This window comes from Colletes latitarsis, chromosome 10, assembly GCF_051014445.1.
Source record: "Colletes latitarsis isolate SP2378_abdomen chromosome 10, iyColLati1, whole genome shotgun sequence".
In the NCBI taxonomy this organism is placed as follows: Eukaryota; Metazoa; Arthropoda; class Insecta; order Hymenoptera; family Colletidae; genus Colletes; species Colletes latitarsis.
Genome location: NC_135143.1, coordinates 26,009,958 through 26,023,168, shown reverse-complemented (window position 1 = coordinate 26,023,168; position 13,211 = coordinate 26,009,958). Strand labels below are relative to the sequence as shown.

General features: G+C 34.3%; 2 protein-coding genes across 3 annotated transcripts; one reads left to right on the top strand and one right to left on the bottom strand.

Annotated features, from left to right (window-relative positions):
- The first annotated feature begins 418 nt into the window (after positions 1-418).
- On the top strand, positions 419-13,209 carry LOC143346793 (calcineurin-binding protein cabin-1). Of its 2 annotated transcripts, none has more exons than XM_076775269.1 (14): positions 419-1,010; positions 1,497-3,055; positions 3,115-3,279; positions 3,339-3,527; positions 3,598-3,741; positions 3,839-4,019; positions 4,097-4,221; positions 4,530-5,792; positions 5,862-6,237; positions 6,309-7,736; positions 9,666-9,829; positions 9,939-10,206; positions 10,284-10,430; positions 10,579-13,209. In XM_076775269.1, exons 1-14 carry the CDS (start codon positions 927-929, stop codon positions 12,364-12,366), a joined length of 7,881 nt encoding a protein of 2,626 aa, XP_076631384.1. In that variant the 5' UTR covers positions 419-926; the 3' UTR covers positions 12,367-13,209. The 2 variants fall into 2 exon arrangements, with proteins under 2 accessions (XP_076631384.1, XP_076631383.1); XM_076775268.1 differs by having other exon boundaries at positions 10,576-13,209.
- LOC143346799 (uncharacterized) lies at positions 7,712-9,450 on the bottom strand. The gene is made up of 5 exons (XM_076775284.1): positions 9,287-9,450; positions 8,803-8,998; positions 8,560-8,731; positions 8,224-8,474; positions 7,712-8,131 (listed from the first exon to the last, which is right to left on the bottom strand). Exons 1-5 carry the CDS (start codon positions 9,346-9,348, stop codon positions 7,820-7,822), a joined length of 993 nt encoding a protein of 330 aa, XP_076631399.1. The 5' UTR covers positions 9,349-9,450; the 3' UTR covers positions 7,712-7,819.
- Positions 13,210-13,211: the final 2 nt, after the last annotated feature.

Here is a 13,211-nt window from a genome sequence, read left to right as displayed (position 1 = left end):
ATGAACTTTTTTAGAATTGTGAAAATTGTTCATACAAGGTATTACTTTCTAATGGAAGACAACTTTTATTTATTCACGAAACACTGTTGAAGTTAAAATGGTTAGATAATTAATCCCTAGAAGAGATATGTTGAGTAAAATGATTAAACTCAATACTTGGGTTTTCCTTGAGGAAGGGCATTTTGTGCTGTTCTCGTATCTTTAAATGAAATATTTACGATGATTACAATTTTTATCATAATTCATATCTAAATAATATCATTTTAATACATTAAAGTTTTTGTTCGTATGCACAGTGGAAGGCAGTGACTTTGTTGCAATGTATAGGACAGTATCGTCAGTAGGGAAATATTCGACATTCATGTAATGATATATCAAAATTGTAGCTTATATTTCATCCGTCATTTTTAAACGTCGTTTTATTATCAATGTTCTTTAGAGATAGTAGCATCTGTTCTGGAAAATTTTAATAATAATTTAAATAAGTTAAGTATAGGAACAGACCAGTGTCTTGAGGAAACCACAGACGAAGTATCCTCGTATCCCGTATGCCTCGTCTGTGAAGGAAACTATCCCTCCAATTATAATTATGGTTACAATCTAACAAAAACCAGTGGTCGATTGAACTACTAAAATCGGTAAAGTTAGCAAACGTAGGAAAGTCTTTTTTCCTTTAGATGATGTACAGGGTTGTTATTATTAACAATTTGGACCGATATTTAAAGAAACTATTTTAAATTCGCAGCCATTAGCTCGGTTACCATTAGCCGATTACCAAATCCTACCGCGAGGAGATTGCTAGTCGTAACACGTGAGTCGTGAGTCTGACTTCCCTAGTAGTACCTACTAATATGGCGATGCTAAAAAAAACCGGTTAATTTGTTGATGTTTTATATATACGGGTTGATTTAAAAGAACTCGCGAAGATGATAAAAATATCGGCGCTAAATGAGGAATCTAGCGAAGAGAGCGAAGACGAAGATGTGCCAACGATCACGAAAGAAGCTCAAGTACGTTTCGAAAATGTTAATTTCTAGTCTTTCAAAAAGCCTAACCTATAAATTTCGTTATTTCGGAAAGTTTGTTTGATTTGTGCGGTCAACTCAATATTTGACAACAAACGATATAAACATTCATATAACGGTGAACGATGGGAAACATTTTCAAATTAGCTATTCACAATAAGAAGTTACAATTTACGATAAATAATTAATTATTATTCAGATTTGTTCTACGAGTAATAAACATATCTCTACTAGGTAATACCTTATTACTCGGTACATATACATGTGTTTAATTTCTTTTACTTTTTCCTTCTGATAAATTACATATAGGATGATTCAGTTCCTTTTAAAATATAAAATACCATAATTGAAATATATTCTTACCTTGTTTCTTTCTTTGTTTTCTTTGTAAAAGTTGAAATTTATTGTGTATTATTAATGACATATGTTAAAATTTGGAAGGATCAATTAATATGCATGCATTTGTTATAGGAACAAATAGCTCTTACTGAATATAATAAAGCCTTAGTATTATTGAAGGAGAACAAACAGGAAGATGCTCTAAATATTTTTAAAGATCTTTTAGAAACTGAACTGTTAGATGAGGTTGAAAAACCTGATGTGTCTGATGGCAGATCTAGGCCCATGTTGTTGCTAAAGTATTCTTGTTTCAAAAACATTGCTGCTATAAGAACTGCAACAGGACATTACGATGAAGCTATAGAAAATTATTGGGAAGCTGCAAATTTGGATGATACAGATGTAACATTGTGGTATAGGATAGGCACTTTAGCTATGAAAACCTCTAACTTAGAGTTAGCTTGTTCATCATTTAAGCAAGGTTTAAAGTGTAATTCAAATCATTGGCCATGTTTAGATGATATGATAACTGCCTTATACGCTGTTCCTGATTATATGAATTGTCTTTTATATATTTCTATGGCATTAGAACGTGACCCTACATATGTGAAAGGTTTGGCTTTCCGTGACAGAATATTCAAAGACATTCCATGCCTTCAAGAATGTTACAAATTATATAATAGTGATTGGCAATTAGATCCTCCATTGTACACTGAATATGATCACATGGTAGGAGATAAATTATTAGCAGAAGCAAAAGATGTTGCCACAAGATGGGCAGAAACATGTAAAATAGAATTTAATCCAAAGCCATTACCAGACCTGACACTAAGGAAACCAATAAAAAGCTGCACCTGGTTAGATGTTGGAGAAAGTTTATTAGATATACACAGATACATCACTGAAAATGACTTAAGTTTTGTTAGTAGAATTAATTTAACAATTCTTAATCCTGAAGAAATACTTTTAAAAGTAAATAATGAAGATGATACCCAAGTCAATAATGGAACGAATACCAATCAAGATGTATTACAAAATATTTCTGTAAAGAAAGAAAATGATACTGAGAAACTGTTGAAAATGGATACAGATGAAGTAAATTTTCCATTTGAATCAATGGACGACAATCAAATGTGCGATGGCGGTGACACTGTAATGGAAGTTGAAGAAGAAGATGATAAAAAATCATGTTCTAGTGATGTACAGATCATAGAGGATGAGGATCCTCTGAGGATTTCAGACACAGAGCAGGGTATTTCAGAGCAAAATCAAGTACAAAATGAATCAGTAGAGCAAAATAATTTTGAAATAGATGAGAATGGTGAGAAGTTACATTCTGAGAAAATAATGGATGATACTTCTAACACTGGTAATGAAGTACAGAATGATAAAGTTAGTGATAAAGATAGTAACAAATCCAGTGAGAAACCATATGAAAAAGACTTAAAGAAAGCAGATAAAATACAATGCAAGGCAGAAGAAAAATGTAATGATAAAAATGAGACAAAAGAAGAAGGACAAAAGGTGAAGAAAAGACGGAGAAGTGCTCTGTGTTTTTTGCAACAATGGGCTTGGAGCTGCAATAGTATGAGACGATCGGCGAGAGTGAGAAGTTCAAACAGAAGAGAAGCTGAAAGAGACGATGTTCAATTAGAAGAGACTCTTCGAAGAATATTTCCTAGCACCTTATTGTATGTATTTATACGAATTTTTACTCATTCTGTATAATTTTGTATTTTGTATATTTCAGACCAGACACAGTGAAACTAACCAAAGATGATCCATCTAAAAATATGGACGATTCTATGGATACAATGGACTTGTATCAACTGTTTGCAAATCAAGAAAATAATAGTATCGCTACGGAAACGATCAAAAGTTCTGAGAGTTCAAAATCACCGAGTCCTGATACAAGGTAATTATTTAAGAATCTAGAAGCAGAACTTTATAATAACTAATCTTTTTTTTCTACAGTCAACAGCAAAATTATTTTGGTACAGAATCTGAAACAGCTGATGTGAACATATTTATTACTGAACACAGTGGTAAAAGCAATTTAATGATAATCATAGCAAAATATACAGAATTTTTATGCACTAAGTGGAATCGAGAATGGCCAAAAGGAATGTCAGAAATATATTTACAAGCTTATACATTTATGAGGTATAAAGAATGCATATAAATCCCATTCTAAATACAATCCAGAAGGTAGAACTTATTTTTTTTTTTACAGAGAACATATTCCACATCCGTCACCATTTGAAGAAGATGTAAACGATGATATTTTAAAATTAGATGCTGAAATGACTTTATTATTCGGTGAACTTCATACAGATAGGTGGTTGAGTAATAAACCAGACATCCTACCTTCTTCTACGTACGTTTTCTTATCTATTTCTTTAGTAAATTTCTTTTGTAAATATTTAGCATTTTTAAAACTTAAAAGTTGCATAATAAACAATGTTTTGTTTCAGATTAGATAAACTTGGTACAGGAATGCCATCAGAGGAATTAGGTCATATAATTTTTACGAGTGTCAGACATGATATTTTAAATGAAGAAAATATTTTCATATTATTGAGGGTTTTATGGCTTAAAGCCAATATCTTTTTGTGCCAAGGTGACACGGATATCGTCATCGAAACTATAGAATTAGTGAGCAACTTCGATTACCAATAAACAAATTTTTCTATTTAACTTAATAGAAATGTTAGTGTTAAATTTGTTTTCAGTTGTTAAATCATATGCAAGAATTGGAAAAAAAGAATCGAAATATTTATCTTAGATTGCCTAATTGTAAATGTAATTCCCTCATCAGTATTAAAATTGTGGAGAAGAAGCTAAGATCCATTCAGAGGTACGTATGTCCTTTAAACATGTAGCGTCACCTCCCACGCTCGCTGTCAAAGGGGTCGTGCTCTCACAAGCGCTTCACCAATCCCTCCGTTGCTATACATATACATTCCTCGACCGACTTCTCAATATCCAGTCGTGTAAGGCAGGGCCTGCTAGAAAGCTTTACTGATGAAACGCGGCCCTCTTCTTTCCTTTTCTACCCTCCTACGATAATTTTCCGAGATCCCACCCGCAGCGAAGCAGCGCCACAAAAACATATTGTTAACGTAATCAACAAATGATGTTCTGAAAAATGTGATTTAAATATAGGGGACAAAAACTAGGAGAGATACAAAACCTGTACGATGAAAAAAAATATGCAGAACTAGCCTACATATTGCAAGATACGTTTAAATTCGCGAAACAGGGAAATAAATTTTTGTCCGTTAACGATAACATTGTCGACAGAGTTCAACAGTTATCGATGTTATTAGATAGTTTGTGGCAACTTCAGCAATATGAAGAATGTTACGTATGGGCAGAAGCGTGTCTTAACGAGGCATGGCAGAATTACATAAATGCTTTTGATGAAATTGAACAAAAGAAGTGGACAATGTCTGTTCTAACGGCACTTGAAAAGTTGGAGGCATGCACAGTTGAAGTTAGCACATTCATTCTAAGGTATTTGCCCGAGAATCGTCTTTCGAGATTAGTTCAGAATTTGGTTCACATCGTTTGCAATCAATTGGATGTATCTGACACTACTGTGGAAATGCCACTTGAAACAGTTCTCCCCTGGATCCTATTACACTATATTTTACAGTACAAAGAGGACAAAGAGAGAGCAAAAGTTGAGTCGTCATACAAAAATAGACAGCACAGTTCCAATTACTCTGAATCAGATGACGAAGATGAAGGTGTTCCAGCATCTATAATGATTTTATTCATTGCCCATGAATTCATGGGAAGACATTCATGGTGTTGTTATAACGAGGCGAAGCTCTTGTTCTTCACCTTAAATTTGGTAATTCCAAAGTTAGAAACACCACAGTTTGTCAGCATAAAGAGCAAAGTTTCTAAATATCTGGAGCAGATATTTTATTGCCTGTATGGCCATTACAATAGAGTGAACAAAGGGCGCCCGAAGCATCTAGAGGAACACGGAGTTCCTAAGATGAAAGTAACTTGGGAGGGAGCGCAATTGCTGTTCGAATTCTATAAGCCCAAGCAGATACCAGAATTTTGCTCGCCTAGATCTCTAACGATTAGCGCGGACACGGAAGAGCTGTTCAAGCGCATAATGAAGCTAATTCCTTCAGAAAGCGATCCAAGTCAAGTGATAGATGAAATGAGAGCCTACATAATGAGTGAACGAGATACGATGCCAACGGTTAAGAAACCTTTGCCACACGCTATGTCCACCATTTACTACTTGTTGGGAGATTTTTATTTCAAGAATGGCAAGTGGAGTGTAGCGATTCGTTATTATTTATTAGATTTGTGCTTCCATCCGTCAAGGTTAAGCTCTTGGACTGGCTTAGCAATGTCATCGGGTACTGTAATAGAGTCCTGGTTAAACAAATATAAACCAATGTAAGTATCAACTCAAATTACTTATTAACGGGGTGCGAGACAAATTAATAATAATTGTTTTGTATTCAGAAACGAAGATAAACTTCTAGCAAAGGCGAAGTTGACTCAGTCCAGTTATAGGCATGCTGTCGAATTGGACTCTTGTAATCATATTATATGGACAGAATATGGAAGCTTTGCCTATGTTGTTCACTCATTCTGTTCGCGATTGTTAAAGCAAGAGACGGACACGTTGAGTATGGAACGGTTCGAATTTTTAGAAACTAGAAAAGAAGAAATGTTGGAAATCGCGGATCAATGTTTCCAATCTTGTGCACGTTTATTTATTGGAATCAAGGATGGAACAATACGCCACGATGAAAGGTGGCTTTACCAGTATATGCTTGGTAAAATTACAGAGAAAAAAAACCAGGATCCTCCTATATTTTTGGAATATTATGCAAAGGTACGCGCAAATTAGAATATAGTAATTGGAGTGAACAGTATAAATTCCGATTAATTTCTGCTCAATTACAGGCTAGCGAATTGTTGTATCATAATAATGCACAATACCCACGTAGAATAAGTCACAAGTGTCCACAGCATCTTTCAGTTGAAGCATTAGAGGTGCATTATCGTATTCATGCGAGTATATTGAAATATTTGGAACAACACGAGGGCAAACCTCTGAAGAAATCATTAGGACAAGTGTTGCACTTGCATTTAGAGAAGTGCGCTGAAGGGCCCTTCATGAAGTACAATTCGAAGCTGAGCGAAAGGGGTAAAGAAGATGGCTTTTTTGCGGGTAACAAAAACACTGGAAAAGAAGTAGAGCTTTCTGCCGAGGGAGACAGAAATGTTGTTACTGTTTGTCAGCGTTCGAACAGCATTGAGGAAATCGAAATAGTAGATAGAACGAACAAAGGATTCAGTTCGAATCAGCGTGTCGAGAAAACAGAAATGCGTAAGCGACCTCTGACCGACATGCCGCACGATAACGTAAAGAAGATAAAGCTTGGCAGCGTATCGCATTTACAATTGATGCAAGATGTCGTGGCTTTAATAGATGATGTTATTACGAAAGTTTGTGTCATGGTCTCGCAGAAAGAAAAAGGAGATGACATTATGGTGTTGTCAAGTGATGAGAGCAATGAGTCGAAGTCGCAGAGGAAAAGAGCGAGAACAAAGAATGTTGAAAAAACGAAATTGCAGGTGAAATCTTCCATCGAGAATAAAAAGGATTTGACGAACCCGTTGAAAATGGGCGGTGCGAATGAACCCGAAGAAAAATTAGATAATGTACAGGATTTAATGGACGCGCTAATGAAACAAGCGATGGAGGTTAGTCAGGAAACGCGGCAGTCGACGCCCGAAGACGATGACACTAGAAAATTTGATGGGAAATGGCTGCAAAGCGACGACTTACACGGCAGTAACAAAGATATGAAGGAAAAGTCTGGTGATAAAAAGAAACTAGCAAGTACGACCAAGGAAGAAGTAACATTAAGTAGAAGAGGTTCCCAAGAAAGTACCACGACAACACAAACAACCACGACAACAACGGAAACGAATAATTCTAGTTCAAGCAGTAGCGATGAATCGAGCAGTAGCGAAGACAGTTCTGATAGCGATAGTTCAAGTGACACTGATAGTGACTCTGGTGAAAGTGACAGTGAAAAGAAAAAAAAGGACTCTAGTTTCGCCCAAAAGGAAGAAAATATGACGGAAGAAGAAGTTGCTACTTTGATAGCATACTGTTTAGCTGGTCTAGAACAGTGTATTTTAAGATTCTCTGAACACTACAAGTCATTCTATAGATTGTCGCACTTCTTCTTCAATAATAAGACTGCCAAAGATATAACCAAATGCAGAAATCTTTTACTAGACAGCTACAATTGTCAGTTTTATCAGGGTGAGAATTTTCAAGGACTTTTTGCTGATAGGAAGAGTACTAATTTTTTCAGTGTAAGTACATTATATTTTTGCTTTTAAACATTCATACATATACATTAGTTAATACAAACTTGATAAATTTAATAAGCATATACTTAAGAAAATGCTTCTAATAATAGTTCTTGGAAAGCAGTTGTGTTAAATGTTTGTACAATTTTTACATTCTTTGGTTTGCCAGTAGAATTAATATAGTCCACAAGTACTGAGCCTCTTGCCATTCCATCAATCACAGGACTTACATTTGTTATAGTGAATGTTTTTATTAACTCTGGCCATATCATAACTGCAGCTGCCATTGCATCTGCTGGAGACCATTCATTATGTTTTGATATAGTTTTACGGTCTGCATTATTTAAGAAATTCACAATAGTAGAATTTATTTTTCCCAGTGTGTTTATACGCCAATCCTATTTAAATGTCATTCACACATTTATATAATATATGAACTGCAACTTACAGTAACAGATATACAATTTTTATTATTCTTCTTTATAATTACCAAAGGTACATTATTATTAATAACTGTTTCCCATGAAAGTAATGTACTTATTTTATTATTATTCAATACAATATAATTACTTTCTGGATCTTGATAAAAATTGAATTCAACATTGGGTGAAATATTACCAATGCCAGAGACACTTGAACCTAGTATAATGTGACTCTTTAAGTGCTTCAAAAACAAGGGATCCAATGCTATTGCTGTAGCAATATTTGTTGATGGCCCAATGCTTAATATAATTATTTGAGCTAAAAATGTTAAAGAATGTGTTTAAATATAAAACTTAAATTAGATGTACCTATTTATCATTAAAAAATTTGATCAATTCATGACCTGGATACTGGTTTACCAAATCCACTAATGCTACTGCTGCATGTTTAGTTTTATCCAGTTTAGCAGTAATTTTTTCTGTGAAGTTAAAATCTCCAAGGCCATCAGAGCCAAAGTAATTGCTAGGTTTGTACTCCTTTAATAATGCTTTTTGTGCCCCTTTATATACAGGTATCTATCAAATTTAGAGTAGACACAATATAAAGAAGTTCTAGCAATGCAGTACGACAAATTAAATGTACTTACGTCACTTCGATTGGCGACTGTTAAAATTTTAAGTACATTTTCTACTACATTACCCACGTATGTGTTCCCATATGAACAAGTAATTGCTATAACCTCAAATTCTTTAGGTTTCGATTTAAGGGTTAGAAGTATAGCAGCGGCGTCATCCGCCCCAGCATCTGTGTCTATTATGACTTTCTGCTTAACATTGTTAGACCTTATAAAAGTTTTAATAGTAATGTCTTTATTTTCTTTTAACACGAAATATATACTGTATGAAATAATAAATACAAAAATCACTTTAATAAGGATTAATCATATTAAAGAACTACTTTCTTTATATTCCTCAACCTTTTAAATGTGAAATATTATTTTCATCTTATGCATTGCCCAAAAGCTTACTACTCAAGAAACGTGAATACATTTAAGAGGTTAATAACAATTTGTAGTCTTCTATAAATGATAGTATAAAACTCTTTCTTGATAAAAATTGTTTCATATTTACCTGACACTACCTATCACCACATAGAAAAAAATTATAGCAATACATTTAATATATATCTTCATGTTTTTGACCTTAAAAAGTACTTTGCAATAAGTCACCTATGTAAAATGAATATATCATAATCTACTTTGGTTTTTATTTTTATAATAGGAAATACATTTACATACTTATCAAGATTTTAAGCATTGTTATGCTACTTTTGACACACAAATGTACAGTTGTTCTTGGTATATTACTTTATAACTCTTTGTTCTTGATATACTGCCTTTTAAATCTTTATTCTTAATATATTCTACTTTCTAATTCTGTAATTATCAATGTTGAACATTTTATTTTCTTATCTTAGGTTATATAAGATAACATTACCTTATCTTTTCAGGGTGTTTGGCATATACCAAACGGTGAAGTAGACAGACCAGGAAGCTTCGCATTTCATATGTCAAGATGCGTAACATTATTGATGCAAGTACTTAAAGAAACAAATGATGGCCGAATGTTAATGCAATTAAGTATACAACTTGGGAAGATACCAGAATCAGACAAGTACATTTTAACATAATAAATTAACAAATAAATGACATTTTATGTTGGTGACTTGAAAATTAAATATTAAGAGCACTTTTCTCATAAAGTTTATACATTATTCTTTCAGGAAATATTTACGTGATACAGAAAGGGAGCAGTTGTCACGTCAAGCACTAACTCTCTGCTTACAGTCTCTTAGAACAAAAGTGCAATTAATGGGACCTACTACTTCTGATCCTGCATCTAGCAAAAATCCAGATGCTCGAACTCAAGTATTGCTTGATACATATTGGGTATATCAGAGAGCTATAAAAAATTTTCAAACTAAGGAACAAACTATACAGACACTTTCTGCTTTGCTAGTGGACACATATAAAACGTATGTCGGTAACAAAGTAAGTTTGTAACAATATACAAAAAACATATTGAATATTAATCACAAAAGATAATTAAACATTTTAATTACTAACAGAACTTGGAAGGAAATATTTTGGAAATTGCTACAAAATTCTGTAATGATTATAATTATAATCGCAAAGTTTTGAGCAAATTCTTCTCTAGTCTTGACAAACCTACCACGGATACTCAGGCACAACCTCAAGCTGTTTCTCCGACTCCCGTGAGTTTTATGATTCTCCAATTTTTGTATTGCATTAATAGAAATTTAGAAATATGCGTCAGTCTATGCTTTTGTATGTTCTTTAAATACGCTTGGATTCCGCAAAAGGTTCTTTATATGTATGTACTTTCAATATCTATTTAAGCAGGTGGTCACAACTCAACCTCAGATTAATTCAACATCGTCACAATCATCTCAAAACCGAAAACCATACAAAAGTATGACATCCACTGGTCGACCAAGAGGACGACCGCCGAATGTTAATAAGTATTTGCAAGCCATGCAACAGGGTAGCAACACAATGAATCAATTTAACACAAAAGCGAACTTCACCAATTACATGGGAGCTTCTGGAAATCGTTCATTGATGAATCCTTACTTCATGCATCCATTGGTCGATCCAAACATATTATCTGCTATATTAACTAGTGGTTTAAGCGGTAGCATGATGGATCCTCTATCAACTATGAATTACTTAAATCAAATGGGTAGTTATCAAGACATTCTCAGACACTATCAGAACAATCTCTCCTCGTTGTCCAACCTGACTAGTGGCTTAAATAACACAATTGCTACCGCGCCTAATATTAGCAATGTACCTACAATGAGTACATCTACCCCTAGTATTAATACCACTCCCAGTATGAGCAATTTAGGTAACTTAAATAATCTGACGGTACAACAACTGTTAAATTTAAGTAACTCTACGGCCACTACTGTACGCTCTACACCTATGTATCAGCAAGCAGCTACGACAAAGACGACCACTACCACCGCATCGATCACTAAAGATAGACCTAGTATATCGATAACGCCAGTGAACACAGTGCCGCCTAAAAATAAACCTTCTAAACAAAGCCCGCAAAGCGACACGTTGCCAATCCAACTTTCAAAGACTCTGCAAATATCGCAGCCTTCAAAACCAGTTCTTCAACCACCAACTACCCAAGTTTCCCTTTTGAAACCATCCATTGTTCAGCATGTTAAAACCAGTCCACCGAAACAGATGAGCGCGCCTCAAATTCGAGTTTCAAAGTCATTGACCGAACCCCAACCAGCGCACAATCCCTCATTATCGCATTCTCCATTGAAAAGTAGCACTACTACGAATTCAACAGTGGTACCCCAAGTCGCACATACCACAATAGGTCCATCGATGGGCCTAAAACAAACGCTACCGATGAATGTACCTACTCCTCATTCAGGGACATCACTACAACACAAATTGTTGTCAAAAAAGAATTCACAGCGACCATATTCACAAGTGAACGTGCAAAACCCGATGAGGAAAATGAAACCAACCAAAGCGATACCCACGTTACCTAGCAGCTTCTCTACTCTGTTGAGTGCGATGCCTGGCAGCTCATCCATGACGCAACCACCTTTCATACCGCCTGAACTAAGTGGAATCTCTGTGAGTCCTGTGAATCCTCAAACTGGATTAAAAAGTACAGGTATGAAATATACAAATTACAAAAAGTCATCTGTAAAAACGAACCCACCAGCCTCCATAGACACCACCAGTTCTTTGACCAGTTCGTTCCCTCAAGGGAGTTCTGTGGAGGCTTTATCGATGCTTTCCCAACTTAAGCAACATTCCCATTTGGAGATTATACCCCAACAAAAAGCACAAATGAAACCAACTATGGAGTATCCAAAGAATTTATCTTCCGGTGTGAGCGTAGTCCCACAAAAAGTATCAGATCCTTTGAGGCCATCAAACACGGATTGCATGACTATATTTGACTTACCTAGGGGAAAATCGAGTAGCGTTTCTAGCAAAAAAGGAGATAAAACCGCTAACGATAGCGTTGAAATTATAACAGATTGCATGACTATATTTGACTTACCTAGGGGGAAATCGAGTAGCGTTTCTAGCAAAAAAGGAGATAAAACCGCTAACGATAGCGTTGAAATTATAACATTAGATGATTGAACGTCCATAATGAAGATATGATTAAATTATCTCTCCTGCTAAATTGACAGTTCCCGTCGTGGATGAGCAATGCAATTATCGGTGGCAATTTATAGAGTTCGTAACGTATTATTGACAAAGTGCATAATTATACGAACGATATTTTATCATACCAACACCTTTGCAACCATACAGTTTTCATTTCTATTGAAGACGACTGATTAATAGATTGCTAGCCTTCTCACTTTTGTGCCTAATGGAATCATTCTATGTATATGAAGCATTTAAATGTCACATACGAGAATAGATAATAATACATGTATTCTAAATCGTGAAAATAATCAAGAATCTAACTTTTCACGTATTCGGTACGTCTCAAGATAACAGTGTTTAAATATCGTTTATTTTCGAAGTGTTCTGATAACAATTAAAATAGCATATATAATGGCGAATATTATTTCACAATAATTCCAGAAAAATGTTCTTGCATATTGAAAAAACCATAATTATTTTTCTACTGTGTATATTCAGCAACTAACTTTTCTTTATATGAAAAAAAAAAACAAAAAGATAGACAAATGTAATTAACTACTAGCAAGATATGTACATTTTCTAATGAATAATTTATAAAAACGTCTTTTTCATTAAAAAAAAATATATATATGTATATTTAAAATATTATTTACTTGTATTAAATAAGTATTAACAATGATTATTTTTCAGCTTGTGAAGTTTATTTCTTTACAAGAATTATTATAAACTGCGACATTGTTATGTGTGTGTACATTACACATTGTGTCATTCGTTACTCTAGTGATATATTACTATAGAAATGTGTTTTATATATTTGTACATCTGTAGAATAT